General features: G+C 51.1%; 3 protein-coding genes across 5 annotated transcripts; 2 read left to right on the forward strand and 1 right to left on the reverse strand.

The window, feature by feature from the left end:
• Positions 1–826: 826 nt before the first annotated feature.
• On the forward strand, positions 827–2257 carry TAF10 (TATA-box binding protein associated factor 10). Its single transcript, XM_057552280.1, has 5 exons — positions 827–1100; positions 1241–1395; positions 1636–1700; positions 1789–1903; positions 2087–2257. The coding sequence occupies exons 1-5, from the start codon at positions 869–871 to the stop codon at positions 2174–2176; spliced, it is 657 nt and encodes a 218-aa protein (XP_057408263.1). The 5' UTR covers positions 827–868; the 3' UTR covers positions 2177–2257.
• On the reverse strand, positions 2226–8857 carry ILK (integrin linked kinase). Of its 3 annotated transcripts, none has more exons than XM_007172834.2 (13): positions 8738–8857; positions 8169–8348; positions 4893–5058; positions 4615–4710; positions 4331–4427; positions 4149–4232; positions 3952–4037; positions 3709–3818; positions 3471–3598; positions 3258–3379; positions 3059–3158; positions 2821–2951; positions 2226–2637 (listed from the first exon to the last, which is right to left on the reverse strand). In XM_007172834.2, exons 2-13 carry the CDS (start codon positions 8255–8257, stop codon positions 2488–2490), a joined length of 1359 nt encoding a protein of 452 aa, XP_007172896.1. In that variant the 5' UTR covers positions 8258–8348; positions 8738–8857; the 3' UTR covers positions 2226–2487. The 3 variants fall into 3 exon arrangements, with proteins under 3 accessions (XP_007172896.1, XP_007172897.1, XP_007172898.1); XM_007172835.2 differs by having other exon boundaries at positions 8169–8303; positions 8738–8834; XM_007172836.3 differs by lacking the exon at positions 8738–8857 and adding an exon at positions 8603–8724.
• On the forward strand, positions 8838–20554 carry RRP8 (ribosomal RNA processing 8). Its single transcript, XM_007172838.2, has 7 exons — positions 8838–9150; positions 10341–10710; positions 10914–11367; positions 11458–11587; positions 11758–11864; positions 11949–12045; positions 12274–20554. The coding sequence occupies exons 1-7, from the start codon at positions 9052–9054 to the stop codon at positions 12391–12393; spliced, it is 1377 nt and encodes a 458-aa protein (XP_007172900.2). The 5' UTR covers positions 8838–9051; the 3' UTR covers positions 12394–20554.
• Positions 20555–21496: the final 942 nt, after the last annotated feature.

Below are 21496 nucleotides of genomic sequence, written 5' to 3' on the forward strand. Positions count from 1 at the left end.
GCTGAAAGACAGTCGTCCCTCTGTATCCTCACATACCACAGCCACAGATTCAACCAACCATGAATTGATATTAAAAAAAAAAAAAATTCCAGGAAGTTATAAAAAGCAAAACTTGAATTTACCAGCAACAATTTACATAGCATTTACATTGTATTAGATATTATAAGTAATCTAGAGATGATTTAAAGTATACAGTGCAAATACTATGCCATTTCATATAAGGGACTTGAGCATCCATGGGTTTTGGTATCCAGGGTGGGGGGTGGGGGTGGCGGAAGGGGGTTGAGGGGAGGGTCCTGGAACCAATCCTGCCCACCCCTCACCACCTATAAGGAGGGTGGACTGTACCTCCCTCCCCATCTGCAGCAGCACTGAGTTCTCCTGTTGCCCTCACTTCTTTGGGCAGCTGCCAGGGAGAGAGGCTATCCAACTCCACTACAAACCCGTAAAAGGCTGAATAAAGGGACTAGAAAGGATGCAGACTGGCAGGCAACCAACGGTCGAGAGGTGTCGGGGCGATGGGCCCCAAAGCAAGGTTTTCGGGCGTCAGGCTGCGTGAGGGATCCCAGACCTACGGAAGAGACTCCTCGACATTCAAGCATTCCCATCCCAGCGGATCGGCCTAGGAGAACCGCGGGGTGGGAGGAGAAATGTTCGCGCCACCGCAGTTCTCCAACACTTGGTCTCCGCCCATCGGCCTTTCTCATCTAGCCGCCCGAGGGGCCGCGAAAAGAGGCGGGCGGCCTAAGGGAGGAGCGAACGTGTCGTGGGAGGGGCGAGTCGCGAGGCGTGTGACGTCCACCCTGGTGCGTGCGTAACGTGAACGGAAGCGGAAGCGGCTCTGTTCGCCGCCTCTCCCACCGGCCCGATGAGCTGCAGCGGCTCCGGCGCGGACCCCGAGGTGGCGCCGGCCTCCGCCGCCTCGGCCTCGGGCCCGGCACCCGCGGTCTCGGCCCCCGCCGCGCTGCCCGCCGGCGTCGCTGCGGAGAACAAGGCCAGCCCCGCGGGGACAGCTGGGGGGCCTGGGGCTGGAGCCGCGGCAGGGGGCACGGGAGCCGTGGCGGCGCGGGCCGGGGAGCCGGCCGAGCGGCGCGGGGCGGGTGAGGGCCGGGACGGGTGAGGGCGAGGGCCGCGCCTTGGGCTGGGCTCAGCGGCGGTTGAGGGCAGAGGGTTAAGGCAGACCTAGCTGGGCCCCCGCGCCTCCCACCTCCAATGTCTCAGTTTGCTGGTTCTCCTCCAGCTCCGGTGACGGCGGGCGGCGCGGCGCCCCCGGAGGGGGCCATGTCTAACGGGGTTTACGTGCTGCCAAGCGCGGCCAACGGAGATGTGAAGCCGGTGGTGTCCAGCACGCCTCTGGTGGACTTCCTGATGCAGCTGGAGGATTACACGCCTACGGTGGGCTTCCCGCCTGAACAGGCTGCTGGCCCGCTGTCACGTCAGCTTCTGCCACACCACCTGTATTTGCAGCGTCCTCTTGCGTGTACTCCCCTACTAGCTCTTGTGATTTATCCCTTCTGCCCACCCAAACGAGGAGCTTCCTGGTAGCCAGGCTTGCCCTCCATTTCCCTTATCCTCCCACTCTCAGCCCCACAGTACACAGGGCTAACACTGACAGTCGTCTAATTGATTTCTCAGATCCCCGATGCAGTGACTGGTTACTACTTGAACCGTGCTGGTTTTGAGGCCTCGGACCCACGCATGTGAGTAAACTCCGGGCAGGTTAGAGCCATGGGTGCTTGTGTGGAGTTTGCTGTCCACCTCCTTCTCATACCATCTTTCTCTCTCTAGAATTCGGCTCATCTCCCTAGCTGCCCAGAAATTCATCTCAGATATTGCCAACGATGCCCTACAGCACTGCAAAATGAAGGGCACAGCCTCTGGCAGTTCCCGAAGCAAGAGCAAGGTGTGAGGGGAGGCTCATTGAGTCAGTTATTACCTCCTACAGCAGCAGAGGCTTAAATTATCCTGAAACCCCTTTGAGGGAAACTAAGCCCTAGGGGAGGTGAAAGACCTACTCAGGGTCACCCACCTGGGATTGAAATCTGGAATTCCTGTGTTCAGCTGGTGCTCTCCCCTCTTCCCTCAGGACCGCAAGTACACTCTAACCATGGAGGACTTGACCCCTGCCCTCAGCGAGTATGGCATCAATGTGAAGAAGCCGCACTACTTCACCTGAGCCACCCAATCTAAATGTACTTGTCCATCCCCTTGTCCCCACACCAGCCTGTTTTCATAATAAACTTTATTGTGACAGGCAGGGCTGATCCCTCCCATGCTGGGAGACACCGTGTGGCAAGTGACAAAGCTTTAAGCCCATTCCCTTTTTGGGCCACAGTGGTAGGGATGGGGGCAGGGGATGGGCCCCATGGCTGGGGTAGTACCATGACTAGAGGCAGGGGAGGCAACCAGAGGCCTGCTGCTTTGGGGAGGTGCACTCCCCTAACCGTGTCCTGACACCTCTGGAGTTTAGACAAGGACTCTCCAGCCCTACTTGTCCTGCATCTTCTCCAGGATAGGCACAATCATGTCAAACTTGGGCCGCTTAGCAGGGTCTTCATTCATGCAGATCTTCATGAGTTTACATACATGGGGGGAAATGCCTGGTGGGATGGTAGGCCGAAGGCCTTCCAATGCCACCTGCAAGCACAAGGAAAAACAACGTGGGTCTCAGAACTTGAGTCTCATGTGGGGATCGGCCTCTAGCCCTCAGGACAGGATTCTGTATGTTTGAACAAATGTAGGAAGAGTCCAGCCCCACTACAATTATTGTCACTACCACCACCATTCCCCCAACACAAGTATATCCAGTTATGCTCTCACCTTCATTCCAATTTCCATGTTGGAGAGGTCAGCAAAGGGTACCTCCCGTGTCACCAGTTCCCACAGAAGCACTGCAAAACTCCACATGTCTGCTGAGCGTCTGTTTGTGTCTTCAGGCTTCTTTTGCAGAGCTGGAGGGACAGGACTTAACTGTTTCAGCTGCCTATCCTGTCTCTGCTCCCTTCCGTTACTACTGAGCTGCCCCTTCTCTGCCTCCCAACATAATGCACTCACTCACCTTCAGGGGCCACCCAGGCAGGTGCATACATGCGTCCGGGGCACTGGAAGGAGAACTTGACGTCGGCCATACTGATTCGAGCAGTCATGTCCTCATCAATCTGAGGAAGAGAAGATAGTTGTGTGGAAGGAGGTAAGTCCTATTCTAGATAGGGAAAGGGCTTCTGGGGCCTGGGCCAGGAGTGAAGTTGTGACCTCACCATTACACTACGACTGTTGAGTGCATGTCGTGGGATGAGGGGCTCTAGTGTGTGTAGGAAGGCCATGCCCCTTGCCATGTCCAGTGCAAACTTCACAGCCTGGCTCTGGTCCACAACGAAATCTAAAAGAGGAGGCAAGAGTTAAATAGTTTGGAGAGGCTTACACTTCTCTCCCCTCCCCTGCCACAACGAGATTTGGCATCCCCTACTCACTGGTGCCTTCGTGTAGCACATTGTACAGGGATCCATATGGCATCCAGTGTGTGATGAGGGTGGGGTGAGGAGCAGGTGGAGACTGACAGGCACCGAGCACTGGGAGCACATTCGGATGGGAGAAGATCCTGGAAGAGGGAGAGAATGTCCCTGGCTGAGACCCAGCATAAAAGATCTCCCTCTGGGTGCTGGGCAGGGTTCCTTGGAACCAAGGCTTCCAGTTTAGGCCTTGCCGCACCTGAGCCGGGGACACTCCTCGTTGAAGTCCCTACTCTTCCTTGTACTCCAGTCTCGAACCTTAAGCATCTTCACGACGATGTCATTGCCCTGCCAGCGGCCCTTCCATAGCTGGGGGACAGATATGGGTTAGAAGGCTTTAACTAAGGCCACTGCTTTCCTGCCCACTAACTGGAGGAAAAACTTAAAACGAGTGCAGAGCAGGTAATATGTGGGGGGGTGGGAGGGCAAGGGCAGGGGTCACCTCTCCAGAGTGATTCTCGTTGAGCTTCGCCAGGAAGTTGAGCTGTTTGAAGTCAATGCCAGAGTGTTTGTTCAGAGTCCCATTTCCTGAGAGTACGGGCAAGTCAGGTACTTCCCTCTAACCAGCCTCCCTCTCACCCAGCCCCAGGAGCCCAGGATTATTCTCTATCACCACCCCTCCCCTCACAACTGACTCACGGGGCCGAGTGCGGGTAGTCCCCTTCCAGAATGTGTCCTTGTATGGAATACGGTTCAGATTCTGGCCCATCTTCTCTGCCCGCTCTAGGGAAGAAAGACAAACAGTCTTGGCCTCAGCTGTTGTGTGCTGGGAGGAGATAGGCTGAAATATGATAAGACACGAGCGGTGGATGGGGACAGACCTCGGAGAAGCTCTCTCAAGGGTGCCTTGGCTTTGTCCACAGGCATCTCTCCATACTTGTTACAGATGCTGACAAGGGCCCCATTAGCCACGAGGTCCTGGAATTAAAAGGTGGCTGTGATGAGAGCAGTCACAACCAACCATGAATGTAGATGCAGTACAAACCCTGTGAATGTCGTGAGTACTGGGCAGTACTCATAGGATGGATTGAGGGTTCTAGAATCTCCCACTCCAGCTCAGACTTTGCTTCCCACCCATCCCGGAACTCAGGGCCTGAGTACTCACCTCTGCCACCTGATCTTGGCCCCAAAAACAGGCATAGTGCAGGGGCACGTTCCCATGCTCATTCACTGCATTGATGTCAGCTTTGTACTGCAGCAGCTGGTCCCCATGGCCAAACAGAAAGAGGCAGAAGGTACAGTCAGTCCCAAATGAGAGATGTGTGTTGAGGCATGCAAGGAGGGAGAAGAGTATACATACTTTCTACGGTATGTTCTAGTGCCTGTGGCTGACTTCCAGGCAGGTACGTCAAGTAGATGACAGAAGCAGGGGTTCATACATACCTTCTGTACAATATCACGGTGCCCATGACTGGCTGCCAGGTGCAGAGGGGTGTCATCCCCACGGTTCATCACATTGATTCGTGCCCCGCGCATGATCAGCATCTCGACCACAGCAGATCGGCCTTCTCGGCAGGCCCAGTGCAAGGGGGAGAAGCCATGATCGTCCCTTTGAGGAAGGGGCAATGGTCATTGATCTGGAGGTGGGATGGGGGCAAAGGCTTTGATACAAAAAAAACTGATAGTCACTCTGCATACTCTCCCCGAGAAACTTTACCTCTAGGACTTTGATTCCCATTCATGCCAGCAACTCCCAAAGCTGTCCAATTCAGACCTTCCCCTGAGCTTCAAACCCAACCAACCACTACCTGAAATCCCAACAAATCCATATGATTCATTGTCTTCATCACCATCTCCCACTAGCCTTTCTTACCTGGCATGCCCTATCTCATTAAGTGGTAACATTCTTCATCTGGTTTCCTTTGCACCCCTTTTGCAACATCTGTTGGTCCTTTCTGTTTTCCACTGCATCTGGCACACCCCCCTACTACAGTACTTGTCACACTGGATTGTAAAAATCTTTTAGTGGGCTGTCTTGTCTATTAGACTGTAAGCTTCTTGAGAGAAAGGAGTGAGGGCAGCTGTTCAGTGCATGTTAATGGGAAGGAGGGGTAGCTTTGAGAAGGAAAGCCGCAGCTCATGGGAGAGGAAGCAAGCTTACTGATTGGTTCTGATACTGAAATTAAGATCTAAAAAGGGAATGGAATTAAAATGATGGTTTGGAAGGGTTTATAATGAAAAGGAGAAATGCTTTTGATAAGTCATTCATGATGAAGTAGATACCACCACATAAGACAGGATTCCTCTACTCAAGCAATCCTGGGCAAAGAAAACAAAATGAGAATGGCTTCTTTAGAAAGAAAGCTATACCTGACTTTTTTCTTTTCCCAAGAACTTGTATTTTATAAAGTAAAAGAAATGTACAAAAAAACACAAACAAACAAAAAAAACAACTGGGTGGAAGCTAGGCCGGCCTGACAGCCTGGGGCCATAAAAGGAAATTCCCTCCAGTCCTGGGCTGCAGATCCAAGGGGCGGAGCAGGGGGGCAGTCCGTGGTCTGGGCCGGCAGCCTCAGGATGCCTTAGTGCTGCGGTCACTTCCCGTGTGTGGGCTCTGGGCGGGGCCTGGAGCCGCCACCGCGGGCCACCCAGATGTCCCCACAGCCAATGTGGGTGGTGGGTGTGGCCTTTAACTTAGATTTCCCTCCACAGCTGCCCTCATCTGCTCGCAAAGATAGCCAAAACCTTTCCTGGGAGGTGGGTGTTCCCCTCCCTCTTCCTAAAGTAATCACCACCCCCTGCTTATCAGTCAGTTTTGCATCCCAGCTCTTTAATTTGTGCCCCAGCTTATCAGCCTCTGGCAGTCTGTAGCCCCAGAGCAGGCCAGAGCCTGAGAGCAAAAGTATGGGCACAAGGGTTCTGCCCACTGTCAGGCTGCCGGTCACCTCAGAACCTGAACTTTAGTCCCGAAGAGGCCAGCAGGAAGTTCACCCTCACTTCATATCCAGCATATAGCCAGTTGGGCCCCCAAAGCCTATCCACTCAAACCAGCACCAGTTTCACTAATGCCACCCCTTCACCTTTTGGCAGCTGAGTCTTCCTAGATGCCAGGCTCACTGGACAACCTCACCTGACCCGTTATAACCCCACCAACAAAATACTAACTGTGCTCGCTGTCTTTATCAGAGCACCCTTTGAAGAATTACATGAAAAACGGAAGGAGTGACTGCGAATTATGGAGAAATAGCATAGAGCCTAATAGGGACCTGTAAAGCCTGGATGAAGATAACAGGTGATCCTTACCTCTCAAACCTAAAAAATAAATTCTCCCAACTTCAAAAACTAAAATTTTAAAATAAAATTAAAATCCACCATCCTGAATCAACATCACTACTGCTTTTCTTGTCCTCCTGTCTCAGCCAACCTTAAAGAACTTGTCTACATTCACTTTCTCTGCCTCCCATTCAACCTGTCACAGGGCTGCTGCCTTGAAGGCAAGCATTATGTCTGATTCTGGACCTCTAGCACCCAGCACAGAAGTTCAGTATAGTTCCTTAAATGAAGGAACCAAGTATAGTCTGGTTTCTTCACCTGTTTTCCTCTGAAACAGCCCTCACAGAGATCATCAAATATATAATTGTAAATTCAGTGGTTACTTTAAAGTGCTCAAGTTCTTTGACCTTTCAGCAGCCTATAGTACCGTTGACCACTCCCCTTTTTTTGAAACAGTCACTTCTCCAAGCCTTACTAGCATATTTTCCTTCCTTCAACCTCCAGTTGCTCCTTTTTGGTCTTGTAGGTTTCTCATCCCCTCTGTTTCACACCCACCTCTTCAGGTGCCACCTACCTGCTAATATCTCCCAAATCTGTCTCCAAGTCAGATCTCTCTTGAAATCCAACAGCCTACTCAACATTTCCACTTCACTGTACTGTCACTTTAACATGTCCAGAGTGGAACTCATCACCCTTCAGTCTTGTCCATGTCAGTAAAAGGAACCACCATCTACCCAAGTGCCCAAGCCAGAACCCTGGTCATCATCTTTGACCTTCCTCACTTCCCACACCAAGTCTCACCAATTCTTTATCCTAAAGGTTTCAGGAATTTGATCATTTTTTTCTTTTTTACCTGCCCCAATTCCAGTCCAAGCTATCACCACTGCTGGTGCCTCTCTTCACATCACCAACTGCTCTTCACAAAGCATCCAAGACACTTAACAAATGGACAGTCTCATCATATCATTACATGGCCTTAAACCCTTGTTCTTGGAATAAATACATTATTATAGTCTAAATATTCTTGCATGATCTGGCTGACCCTTGCAGACCTTTCCAATCTTATCTCCTGTCGTTCTCCGCTTGTACCCAGTGCTTCAGCCCACAGAAGCCCACAGAGGTCTTCTATCCTCTAGCCATATGGAACTCCGGACAATTTCCGGGCACCCTCTTCTGGGTGTCTTACCCCCTAGCTTTTGCCCATGCAGTTTACTGAGGCTAGAAAAGTTCTCTGCAGCCTCTGCCTGTGAAATTCTTATTCAGTCCAGATTCAGCTCAAACAACAGTTTCCTGTGTGGAGACCCTCTGCCCCGCTGACTGGCTGTGCTTAGCCCTCATCACACTGGATAGGAAAGTCGGCAGCCCGCACCAGACGTGAGCACCCCCACATCGCGGAGAGGCGCATGTCTTCGCCCTTCCTCTCCCCCACCAGCCACCTCAGCTCACCCCTGGTTGAGGTCGTTCTCCGTGTTGTCCAGCCACAGGCGGACGGCAACCGCATTGCCCTCCCGGCACTGAGTGAAAATGTCGTCCATAGCAGCGTCCCGGCGCTCAGTCCCCTCGATTGGGAAAGCGTGGGGACTGTAGAAGGATCCAGGGAAGGGGGGTGAGCCCCAAGCTTTGTCCCTTAAAGGAGAGAAGTGTTTGTGTTGGGGTGGGGGTCTGGGCACTGCGTCCCCGGCTACTGGAGGTCTGTGAAGGGGTTAGGGGGGCAGCGGGATGATCCCGTACTGTGTCCCCTGGGCGCGAGGGAAAGGCGGGTCGGGCGAAGTAGGGGGTGATTAAGAGGTAGTACCTCCCGAAGGGACGTCAGGGAGCAAGCACAGAGACCCTACCCGCGGACAGAGCTGGGGGGAGGGGGGAGTTTAGGCGCCCTATACCCTGGGGGAGGGGACCGGAGGTCCTTCCCGGGGATGGCCCTCGTTCCCCACTCGGAACGGAGTAGGCGGAGTGAGGGGTGACCGCCTGGTAGAGCTCGAGCCTTGGGGAGGGGGCACGGGTGCTCCCACACTCACCGGGACTCGGGCTGGAGGAGCCTTCTCCGGGGAACTCCCGTCCGGCCGCGCCCGCCGCCCGGCCCCGCCCCTGGCCCTCTCTGGCTAGCGCGGGCCTCCTTCCCCCAGCCCTCCAGCCCGCCTTCCTTGACCTTCTAGCCCACCAGTGTCTAAACTCGATGGTTTTCGGCGCTGCGCCGGCTGCTCTAGCCGCCTTAGCTTTCACTCTTTGGTTTTCGGCCCTGTTCTGGAGGCTCTGAGCGATTTGATTCCTGGAGACGAGCTGGGCACGTGGAGAGGCTGGTGGACCGCGCGACCTCGCTCTCGCCAGCCCCATGTTCGAGGAGCCGGAGTGGGCCGAGGAGGCCCCAGTAGTCGCGGACCTCGGGTCTGTAGCCTTACGGCCTCGGACCACGGCCGACTCGCAAATCAAGGTGAGTGGACCCGCAGGGGCACTCGGAACGGACCCCGCTGGATCCCAGAGCTGGGGCGCGCCGCATGTGTATTATTAGGGGGAGGCGGGAGCCTGCGGCCGCCCGAAAATCCCGGAACTTCCAAAAGAAAGTGACGTTGGAACTGAGAGAGACTTGGTGAGTAGAAGTTAGTGAAGCAAAGAGGGTTTCTTGGAAGGAAAAGCACGTGTAGAGACCGTGGTGTGAGAGAGCATGTTCTGCTAGGGTCACACACCTACACAGAAATAATCTGTGTAGTTGGAACGGAGAGAGTGAGAGGGGGTGCCGTAGAAATTGGAGAGCTAGATTAGAAGCGTTGCATACAGTAAAGATAGAAGCCAGTGGAGTGTTTTAGCAGAGGAATGATTTCTTCAGATTTGAATTTTGAAAAGGTCATTGGGTGCTGTGTGGAGATAGGAGAGAGCAAGAGTGAACGACGATGAAGGGTTGTCAGTACTACTTTTCAAAGGGAGGTGGTGCTGAGGGGAACTCCAAGATAAGTGCCTGGCTTAGGACCGCCCAGTAGGACTTCAACCTAGAATGGCCTCCCAGACAGCAGACCTTCTCCTTTAAGCTTTTGCCGATGTGAGGGCTGCTGCACTTGCTCAGGCTCTTTCTATCCTTCGGTCAGCTTCCAACATGGAATCTGTCTGCTTTATTCCCTCCTCTTCAACCCCTCAACCCATTGCTGTAGTCCGTGCCACTGGCCTCTGTCTACAGCTTGTCCTTTTCAGTTTGTTCTCTACACTACAGCTATTAAAGGAGGCACCTTTAATACACACACGTGTGATCCTGTTACTCTTGTTTTCAGAAACCTTCCTAACTTTTATAAAAAGGTATTAGTTAGAGGTAGAAGCCTGAGATTGAGGGTTGGAACTCCTGGTCCCTGGCCTTGATCTTGTAGCTTGTGACCTTATCGCATTTCTCTGGGGAACCCCATTACCTCATCTGCACAAGGAAGAAAGTGGGGTGGATGATTTATCTGCCCTCCTTGGGATGGCGACTTGAAAGTTCTTCAGGGTCTGGCAGTCTTCATGACAAGTTAAGTTGATTGGGAATAATCCAGAGATGCCTCTAACCAGCGTCTCAATGAGGTCCCCATCTCTCCTTTCTTATTCTCCAGACCCCATCCATTCTCTTCGCTCCTGCTCTCATCCCTTGTTTTCCCCCAGGGCTCCAAGCGCCGCCAGCTCTTGGCCACATTACAGGCCCTGGAGGCAGCATCTCTTCCCCAGCAGCCCCCCAGTCTGCCTGGCAGTGACGAGGAGGACGAGGAGGAGGTGGTGGAAAGAAAGAAGAAACGCCCAAAAAAGGTCTTGTTTGCCAGCGCTTCTCCTGAAGTAGAGAAGAAAAGGAAGAAGAAACGTCAAAAACAGGGCCCACCTAGCAGTGACTCCAAGGAAGAGGAAGTGGAAAGGAAGAAGTGCCACAAAGGGGCTCTTCTTGGCAATGACTTTGCTGAAGAAGAGAAGAGAAAGAGGAAATGCCAGAAACAGGACCCTTCAAATCCTGCCCAGCCCCTGGACAATGTTGACCAAACTGGTATTAGTGCATGTGGGACAGGGAGGGGGGATCAGCTGATCCTACATATGACAGAGGTTATCTGCCACCACTAGGTTTGGGGTTAGGGAATAAGAAGTACTTTTGTCTGGGCCACAACCTCTGTCTCAGGTTTAGTCTCTTGCTAAGCCTCTGAATTCAGGGGATATTGCCCCAAATATGCCTTCCCATCTCACTCCCTGCAGGTTCCAAAGCTTGGAATTCTAGTGCTGCAAATGACTTCACCAAGCCAAGCCCTGAGACCCCTTGCTCTAATCCTCCGCATACCTTGAGTCGCAAGCAGTGGCGGAACCGGCAGAAGAACAAGCGTAGACAGAAGAACAAGTTTCGGCTTCCTCAGCCACCAGAGCAGGCCTCAGTCACAGCCGCCGCAGAGGAGACAGAGGTGCCTCCTGCCCGCAGTCCAGACAGCCATGGAGCCCGGGCGGAGGCTCTGCGAGCCCGCATGGCCCAGCGGCTGGATGGTGCCCGGTTCCGCTACCTCAATGAACAGCTGTACTCAGGGCCCAGCAGTGCTGCACAGCGCCTCTTCCAGGAAGACCCTGAGGCCTTTCTCCTCTACCACCGTGGCTTCCAGAGCCAAGTTAAGAAGTGGCCACTGCAGCCAGTGGACCGCATTGCCAGGGATCTTCACCAGCGGTGAGTGGGAGTTGGGCATTGTGAGAAGCGAGGTGTGTCAGTCACGGGCTCAGACCAGACCAGTGAGCTATTCCTCCCTTCCACTTCCAGGCCTGCGTCCCTGGTGGTGGCTGACTTTGGCTGTGGGGACTGCCGCCTGGCTTCAAGTATCCGGAACCCTGTGCACTGCTTCGACTTGGCCTCTCTGGACCCCCGGGTCACTGTGTGTGACATGGCCCAGGTAAACCCCACTCCTTCCACATATCTGGCCTGTGCCCTAGGCCCAAACTCCATGTGCTAATCTCTAACATGCCGTCTCTGCCCGGCATCCTTGTGTCCACCCCTAGCACTCAGGGCTGGCTTTCTCCTCCCCATAATGTGTGCTTCATACAATACTCTCACTCTGCACAGGTGCCTCTGGAGGATGAATCTGTAGATGTGGCTGTGTTCTGCCTTTCACTGATGGGAACCAACATCAGAGACTTCCTAGAGGAGGCAAATCGAGTGCTGAAGCCAGGGTAGGAGTCCCCAGGAAACAGATGCATGTATATGTGCACATGCGTGTGTCTGTGCATTTACCCAGAACTTTCCATCCTTTGCAGGGGTCTCCTGAAAGTGGCTGAGGTCAGCAGCCGCTTTGAAGATGTTCGGACCTTTCTGGGGGCTGTCACCAAACTGGGCTTCAAGGTCATCTCCAAGGTGAGGGCCCCAAGAAGTCTGTCCGTATTTTTGTCACATGTGTGGCCCTTCAGGGTAATAGTGGTGTTCAGGAAGGAGATCATAATCAGACACAGACGTTTGTTCCTTGAAGGCATGACTCGTGGGAGAGCCCTGGGAAGCTTTCTGAGCAGGGACGGGATGTGGACAGAGGTGGTTTGAGGAGCTGGGGTGAGGATTTAGAGCTCACTGGGTCTTTTATGTCCGTAGGACCTGACCAACAGCCACTTCTTCTTGTTTGACTTTCAAAAGACTGGGCCTCCTCGGGTCGGGCCCAAGGCTCAACTCTCAGGCCTGAAGCTCCAGCCTTGTCTCTACAAGCGCAGGTGACCTCTGGACCCCCCTTGAAAGGGGAGGCAAGTCTTGAACTCCAGGCTCAGTACTCTGAAGACTGTATCCAGCCAGGCTGTGACCCGGGGCCTGGTACCACCCTTACTCCATCCCAAGAACAAAATGTAATGAAACCCCTGGCTCAGCCCTGCTCTAATGAAGGCTTCTTGGTTCCAGGAAGCATAAAGTCATTTGGGCTAGCTAAAGAATAAGGAGTTTATTGTGAGAATGCAGGAGTATCTGGGAATTATGGATCCCCTCAGTGTCATGGAAATGACATGGTTTGGAATTCAAGGCATCTCTGGGTTTGGCTCCTCTTTCCATCTCTCAGGAGCCACATGGGCTTTCTGTCCTAGCATCTCCACTCTCCTCTATTCTGCTTTTCCTGTTTGAGCACCAGCTCCTTCTGCTTACCCATAGCTTCTGCAGCTTTGGTCTGCCCAGGCCTTGAAGGCCTGGGGCAGGCATTGCTTCTTGGCTCTGGGGCAGCTGGTAGCCCGCCAACATCCTGGCTGAGCACATCAGTCTGGGCTTCTAGGTCAGGATGGTTTGATTGTCCCTGTACTGAGTGCTTCTTGCCCCTGATCCTCATCTCCATCTTGGGAGCTGTATGGCCCAAACTACTCCTAGTATCTATTGTCCTGTAGGGCCCTGGTGTGTGTCTGGCTGAGGGCACAGATTTTGGAATCAGGTAGGCCTGCCACTGATTGCTGAGAGTCTTTTAATCTTTGAATGTCATATTACTCATTTGGAAAATGGTAGGATTCCTGTCTCATGGGATTGTTGTGTGGTGTGGGTTAATGAGGAAATCTGTAGCTAGGGCTGGGTGCACAGGAGGTGCACAATAAACTGTAGCTGTGGCTGTTGGCTGTTGTGTGTTGTAAGCGTTACTGTTTTCTAAAGACCTTCTCCAGGCAGGGTTAGGGGGTTGAAGAGTAAAGAATGGATTTGTTGACTGAGGAAGACTGGGAGAGCTCAAGATAGGCCTTTCAACAGGCTTATTTTATAGGATTTTTAGAGATTCTTGACAGATTGTGAGCTGTTCTTGGAGGGGGGGTGGTGCAGGAGCTGGGTCTCTTCATAAATCACAACTGATTGATGCTATTTGGGGTGGAGATTGGGCTGTTCATTGGCAGAAGGGTCTGTCTGTTGCTTCTGCCTTGTAGTGGGCCCAAATCAGCATGTCCTAGGAAAGCTATGGACAGGGAAGGCTAGTGCTGGGAGAAGATGAACTGAGATGATAGGTCCTTGGCCTCTTCCAGAAGGCATCTGCCATGGGCCCAGGTATAAAGATACAGCCTGTTCTACCTGTTTCAAAGAACAAGAACTGAGAGTGACCACTGGGACACAGGTTCCGGGGCTCTGAGGCAGTTGGGTGCCTCCAGTAAGGTGGGTGTTTTGAGGCAGGCTGTGTAGGCCAGAGGGCATGTTTGGAGGCTGGGCTATGAACCATCCAGCAGATACTGCTCAGTACCTTTGCATGTGCTTCTCTCTGCTGAATACTCATCTGATTGGCAGAGTCTTACTCATCCTTCCAAACAGCCTAGTTGTTTCCTACTCCGTTACTCCCAAAGCAGAACTAACCTCTTCATCCGCACTCTCAAAGTGCTACGTGAAGAGTGCAGTTTCAGCACTTAAATACTGTGTGGCAATTGCTTTGTGCATTAGGCTGCAGTCTTCTCAACTCATATTTATCTTTGTATTCCCGAGCTGGTCACTTGAGATCCATCTAAGGAGGTGATAAGGATGACAGGGTCCAGTTGAGTGGGACCGATGAGGAGCAGGGGTGTTGCAGGAACCCAGGTTCGGGCACATGATGAGGGCACTGTGGACTAGTGACGGTGGAATAGGCGGAGGCGGTTGGGAGAGCTTCAGTGAGTAGAACCGGTGGGACATTGCGGCTTGGTGAGAGAAAGGAATCTGAAGCAAGTCTTCGGCTTCTGGCTTGAGCAACTGGTTGGGCTGGTGATGCCATTCAAAAGGTTGGGTTTTTGGTACCTAGATGTTCATTTGGAAGTGGGACAGAAACTCAGCAGCCAGAGGAGGTAATTCAAGTCATAGGAATAGATAAGATATCCAAAGTAAGATAATGAGAAGAGAAAATGGCTTGGAATAGAACTCTCAGGAGCACTTAATGGATGAGTAAAGGAAAATGAACCAATAAAGGGGACAAGAAGAGAAGGTGGGGCCAGAGATGGAGGAGTAAAACCAGGAGAATGGATTTCTTAATGTGGAAGGAGTGGGGAGGTTGCTGGCTGTCAGATGCTGTTGAAAGGTCTATTAAGATGAGAGAGAGGTCAGATCGCAGCGGGGAGAGGATTGCTGCATAATGTTGAGGGCCTGGGGTTTGAATTTATAGTGGTATTATTCATGAATTTATAGTGAGCCCAATCAGCCCAATGCTGTGGTTATCTCTACCTACTCAGGAATCTAGGTGTAGCTGTGGGAAAAGTGAGTACTGAGGGATCATCCAGAGTTGGAAACTTGCATTGCAATTGACATAAACGAGCAAAGGAATTTCAGACCGTTCGTAAGTAAGTGATTGCTATGCTGGACCATGGAATTTGGTAGAACAGGTGAGTGGAGTAAAGACAGGAGTAGGTTGTTGCATTGGGGGTAACTGAACAAGTAACCTGGAAGGATGGGAGACTGTGGTCAGAAACTGGAATGCCTAAATAATTCATATTGGAAGCAGAGCAGCTCCAGGCAATGGCCAAGTTTAGAGTGTAGTTATAGGGGTGAGTGCCTGAGAGGTGTGCAAGGGAGGTTGCCAGGAGATTGGTTAATGCATGGAGGCCTCAGGTATTGAGAGAGGTTCTGCGTGGACTTTGAAATTCTCCAGTGTGATGGTAGACATAAGCATGGAACAGGTGCCAACCTCTTGAAGAAGGGGGCAGATCCAGGAGATCTGCAAAGAGTAGGAGAGGCGGGATAGCATGAATTTCAAAGGGACAGAGGGTTCACACAGCCTCCTAGAGAGACTTCCATCTTGGATCTTGGGGGTGATGTGAGGCTGGTGAGTGGAGCTGGCTGCCAGGCAGCCAAGACAAAATACCCTGACAGTCCCCTCCAGCTTGTCGGGATTCACTGGGGATTGTTGGAGAGACAACTGTTGCGGCAGCTCCATGGGACAGGAATCACCTGGGAGAACAGGGAGGCAAGCCATAAAGTCTAAGGGATGTTTTGGAGTAACAGGGCATCTGTCTCACTGTAGGACACACATCACCTTTTTATAGTTCCACATCTCTGTTTCCCAAGTGTTATTTATATTCCTAGATCTTGATTAATTTTCCCTGCTTTATTATTATGCTCAGCAGGACAGCTGGGGTCTGCCTTCCTCCCTCTTTTGCTTTCCTCCCTTACTTAAAATTTGGATTCTTTCTTTGCCTGTTCTGGCTCCAGCCACCTATATAAACATCTTTCTGGGTCTGACTCAGGCCCCCGGCTCCCCCTAACTCAGCCAAGCCTCTTATCTGCATTTCTATCAATTCTGAAAGCAGGACTTTCCTGCGTCTGGGTCCTCCCTGCTCCATCATCAGCTTCAGGACAAGCTGTTCTTCAAGTCCACGCCTGGGCTTCAGTGTCTAATGTTGAGAGCCTAGGCTGAAGAGAGAACAATATATATTTCTTTAAGAAATAACAGCATGCCAGCTGTTTAAGGAACAATGAGATCAGTTTAAGGAACAATTGGAGAACAGAATGAAGGAGTGCAGTCATATAGTAAGAGGTAAACAGGAGTGGGAAAGAGTGTAATTGGAGATTCCACTGGGAGCATTTGGGAAGCTTGAGGTATTTATTCCTAAAGCCAAGAAATGGTGAACCTGGAATCTGACTCCTGCCCTGGAAATGCGGAGGGCAAACAGGGATTCATTAACTGTTTCAGGGGTGGAGCCAGGGGAGTGCTGCTGCTTTGGCATTGGCCTGTGTTCCCAGAATTTGCTGTGGTAAGCCACGCATGAGTGTATCCTTTGCACCTTGCAGGAGAGGGAAGCGTCAGCTGGTCTTGAGTCCTGTCCAGTAGGACCATTTGAAGAGGCAAGGAGACCTCAGCACAGAGAAGCTAGGAGTGTGCCATGTGGGCGGAGGAGGGAGGCTCAGGAGACCACCCAGAGTAAAGCTGCCTCCCCCAAGGTAAAGGGGGCTGCAGAAAAGGGACAGCATGATGCTCCCTTTAAATGTGTAGCAGGCTCATGGGGCACAGAAACATCCAGTCAAGCAAGAACTGTTTTATCCCCTTCCTTCTCTGCAGTTGGGCCCAGAGCAGTCAGCAGCTCTTAGGTGGAGAGGAGGTGAGAAGAGCAGAGAGCATCCAGATCATTCCTCCCTTCCCCAGTGCAGGCTCCTTGACTTAAGTGGGACAGAGCTGGGAGGCGAAAATAGTTAAAGCTACGATAGGTGCAGATTATTTATTGTAATCTGCATTAGACAGATCTGGATTAGACATTGCAATCTTTTTTTTTTTAAATTAATTTGTTTATTTATTTTTGGCTGTGTTGGGTCTTCGTTTCTGTGCGAGGGCTTTCTCTAGTTGTGGCAAGCGGGGGCCACTCTTCATCGCGGTGCGCAGGCCTCTCACTCTCGCGGCCTCTCTTGTTGCGGAGCACAGGCTCCAGACGCACAGGCTCAGTAGCTGTGGCTCACGGGCCTAGCTGCTCCGCGGCATGTGGGATCTTCCCAGACCAGGGCTCGAACCCGTGTCCCCTGCATTAGCAGGCAGATTCTCAACCACTGCGCCACCAGGGAAGCCCCATTGCAATCATTTGAGATTGGTTTTGCATCTTAAACTGATTCTAAGACATCTATGAACTAAGAATGAGCTGAAAAGTCACAGGCTTGCTGCAGCTTTTCTCTAAATGAAAAAGGGTTGGAGGGTGGTGAGAGACAAGAATAAAGTTGGGTTTGGATAGCAGTCTGTGCTCATGCTTCCTCAGCATCCCTTTTAGAGGCGTATTGCCCCTGCAGTCATTGTGGTGCTCCAGCTTTTGTTCCTGTTAACACTGTTCTAAGGGAGCACAGTTCCCAAAGAAGCAACGCGGTCTTGGCAGAGACACAGCTTGGCTCCAGTCACTCAACCACTTATGTAATTGCACGAAGCCCTTTACAGATTCTCACAGAGACCTCTAATTACGTCGTCCTCCACCCCTGTTTTTTTTGTTTTTTTGCTTTTTTTAAACATTAGCTTTTTTTTTTTTTTTAAACTTTGGGTTTATTTATTTATTTATGGCTGTGTTGGGTGTTCGTTTCTGTGCGAGGGCTTTCTCCAGTTGCGGCAAGTGCGGGCTACTCTTCATCGCGGTGCGCGGGCCTCTCACTATCGCGGCCTCTCTTGTTGTGGAGCACAGGCTCCAGACGCGCAGGCTCAGCAACTGTGGCTCACGGGCCTAGCTGCTCCACGGCATGTGGGATCTTCCCAGACCAGGGCTCGAACCCGTGTCCCCTGCACTGGCAGGCAGATTCTCAACCACTGTGCCACCAGGGAAGCCCCTCCATCCCTGTTGACTTCTCAGGCTGGCCACCTGGTTCTAGGACATTCGACTACTGCAGTAACCACCTTACTGGTCCAGTTGCTTCCACTCCTGTCCCCAGAGCAATTCATTTTCCACTCAGCCAAGTGAGCTTTTTAAAATGTAAGTCAGATATGTCACTTCTCTGCTGAAAATCCTTCAATGGATTCACAGTACTCTGAGAACAAAAGGCAAACTCCTTCCCAGGCCCTATGTGATCTTGCCCAGACCTCTCCAACTGCACCTTAACCCACTGCTTCCACACAAAACTGCAGCCACACAGGCTTTCTTTCCATTCCTCAAGTGTTCCAAGCCATTTCTACTTCTGGGTTGTTATATTTGCCACTCCATCTTCTCAGGATACTTTTCCCTGCTGAGTTCATTGTCATCTTCCAGATCTTCACACCAGCATCACCATTTCTTCGGTGGAAAAAACAGGCTAGATGCTCACCAAAATGTCCTTTTCCTGGACACACAGTTAAATTACATTTCCCAGCTCCTTGCATCAGGGTGGGGCTGTGTGCATAGTCCTCCCCAGTGGAAAGTGAGTAGAAGTGATGTTTCAGTACCAGACCAAGACAGTTAAAGAGTGGACGAGCCTTCTCCATATGCTCCACCCCCTCCTCTGCCTTCCAGGGTGACCTTGAAGCATGTGTTCTGAAGATGGAGTCAGAGCATAGAAGGAGTCTGGATATTTAAGTCCCTGCTTAGAGGAGAATTGCTTGACCAAGAATATCCACATTTCTTTGTACAAGGAGTAACCTCTGTTGCGTTAATGTTTAGCATGATATGCTCTGGCTAATATATCTTCTCTAGCCATACTGTCCACCTTATCTTGATCACAAAACCCTTTTTGTTTCCTTCAGGGTGCTTCAGACATTTAATTAGCTTACCAGATGCCAGTCAACACTTCCCCCAGTCCTATGAATTGGACTCCTAACTGGGGAAAAAAAATGCTCACATGAGGAAGTTGAGGTACTGATTTTATCCGTTTATCAGTTACATTTTGATTGTGACCAAAAAAATAAAGGAAATCCCCCTAAAGAATATCTTAAACAAATTAGATTTTTCTTCTTGTAAAACTAGAAACCTGATGGTTGATGGTTGTTGGCATTGGTTCAAGAATTCAAGGATGTTAGCAGTTAGGTCTGTGTGATTCTCTTGATCCTCATGGTCACAAGATGATGTGTTTTGATTAAGCAGAGACACCCTACTTACCGTTACCCTTCTCAGGAGTCTCACAGGTAGCCACAGCCCCTATCTTTTTGGCCTTACTTCAAGGGTCCTACATTGTTAGTACTCTGGTGTAAATATGTTCCATTATTCCCTATAACATGGCTGAGACCAATGTGAAATATTACTATTTTAAATATATTTGTCTCCCCCGCCCCTTCCCACATCTCAGTGGCCTGTCAGCAATTCATCCAATTCAAAGCTGTTCTCCCTCCAGCTTAGTGGGGTGGGGAAACCTTTATGGTCTGTTTCTTTCACTCATTCTTTACCTCCTCTGCCACTTCTAGGATTGGGATGGGGGAAGGCATATTAGAGGCAAAAAGGCTAAACTTTGATTTAGTTTAGCTTCATCAGGGTGTTCTACCAAGACAGGCATTTAAATGTTGGCTCAGTGTGTGAGGTATTGGGGTTCTTTGGAGTCCCGCCATGGGGACTTGCGTGCTAACTGGTTTTGGTTCCCTCCTTATGATACTCAGCCCACACTCCCCCTCGGCTCCTCAGCTCCTGACGCTGACAGTGTATGCACAGCGTCCCAGTGCTAAAGTCCCTCACCCTGGTGGGCAGCCCTCCTGGGAGAGGTCCCAACAAATACCTTAAGAGTGGTTACCTTTCCGGGAGCTCCCAGGAAACTCATGCATGTTGGTCCTGCCAAACAGCAGAAATGCAGCCCAGCCAGCAGCTGACTCCCCTCCCCTTGCCCTGTCCCAGCTAGCCTGACTCTGAGCTCTCCATATCTCTCTCTCTGGCTCCAAACCCTCACAAGTGATTCAGGTTACTTTCTCCCAAGAAGCCTCTGCCCCAGGCTCCACCCCAGTGGCCATATGGAGCTGGGTCTATAAGTTTCTGAGTATAGCAAGCGTCTTGCTAGAGAATGTAGTGCTGAATGAATATAAGGTCTCTCCCTCTCATGGGAACATGAAATGACAATAAGTGGTTCTGTTGGAGCCCTCCTCGCTTGATTTAGGATGGAGGGAACAGCACTGCTTCTTTACCTTTCAGGGAGAAGTTCTCTCTATTTCTAAAAATTCCCATCAATGAAGCTTGCATTTCTAACTTCATGTACAGTAGGAAGGTTGGTGGGCCCTGGATCACCTTTATTACCTTAGAGTAAATTCTATGTAGGTATATCTAGCACCCTTATTTAATATCTTCTTACTTGTGCAAGTATTCTTGTAAAATGTGAATTGTTCTCGTGCATGTGCTTTATTTATAGAGTATTGTCAACAAATCTTGTCTTCTTTTTTTCCATCACTCAACTGTGTTTTTAATATCCATCTATGTTATCAATCAGGGCCCACTCAGGAAAATAGAAACCATACTAAGTGTTTCAAATAGAGGGCATTTAATGCAGAGAGTTGACTACAAGTGATAGAGGCTGAGACAAAAGAAGATGCTTGACGTAATTAAAAATTAAGAACTGGAGAAATCAGGGCTTCCCTGGTGGCGCAGTGGTTGAGAATCTGCCTGCTAATGCAGGGGACACGGGTTCGAGCCCTGGTCTGGGAAGATCCCACATGCCGCGGAGCAGCTGGGCCCGTGAGCCACAATTGCTGAGCCTGCGCGTCTGGAGCCTGTGCTCCGCAACGGGAGGGGCTGCGATGGAGAAAGGCCCGCGCACCGCGATGAAGAGCGGTCCCCGCACCGCGATGAAGAGTGGCCCCCGCTCGCCGCAACCGGAGAAAGCCCTCGCACGAACCGAAGACCCAATACAGACAAAAATAAATTAATTAATTAATTAAAAAGAAAAAAAAAAATCCTTATAAAAGAACTGGAGAAATCAGATCATGTCCTAAGGCCTGGGAAGACAAAAGGGAAGAAGGGAAATGATTACCAGAAACTAGGAGCTCAGAAAAGGGGCCACTTTTGACTGGTCAGTACTCAGATCTCTGTGGGGAGGCTCCCTGCACGTACCTGGTGCTTGGACGTCTGAGGAAGGCAATGGCCGTGAGGGTGAGGGAGCAAGGTCTGACTGTTCGCTGATCTGCTGCTGGTGTCTCAGAAGTGTAGCAAAGCTGCTGCTGAGTGCAAAAGAAGCGAGTAGCCAGAGACAACTGTCTGCAGCTGAAATACTGTGACAGCAACTGGAAAACAGGAATGAAGACTCTCCCCCCCGTGTGTCATTTTCAGTTTCCCTCTATGGCATCCCTTTGGCAAAACCTAATGGGACCACTTGCCAGTGGATTCCGGGAAATACACTTTGCAGAGTCACAGCTGCAACAACACAACTCCAGAGTGTGTGTACGTGGGGGCTGAGAGGGAGGTGTGTTGCAGAGGGAGATATGGAGAGTGTAGGAGCCAAAAGAAAATAGGTAAATAGCCAGTATACTCCCATGTAGCTGCTCATACATCTAGATTGTTGCTTCTGT

This window comes from Balaenoptera acutorostrata, chromosome 9, assembly GCF_949987535.1.
Source record: "Balaenoptera acutorostrata chromosome 9, mBalAcu1.1, whole genome shotgun sequence".
Lineage (NCBI taxonomy): Eukaryota > Metazoa > Chordata > Mammalia > Artiodactyla > Balaenopteridae > Balaenoptera > Balaenoptera acutorostrata.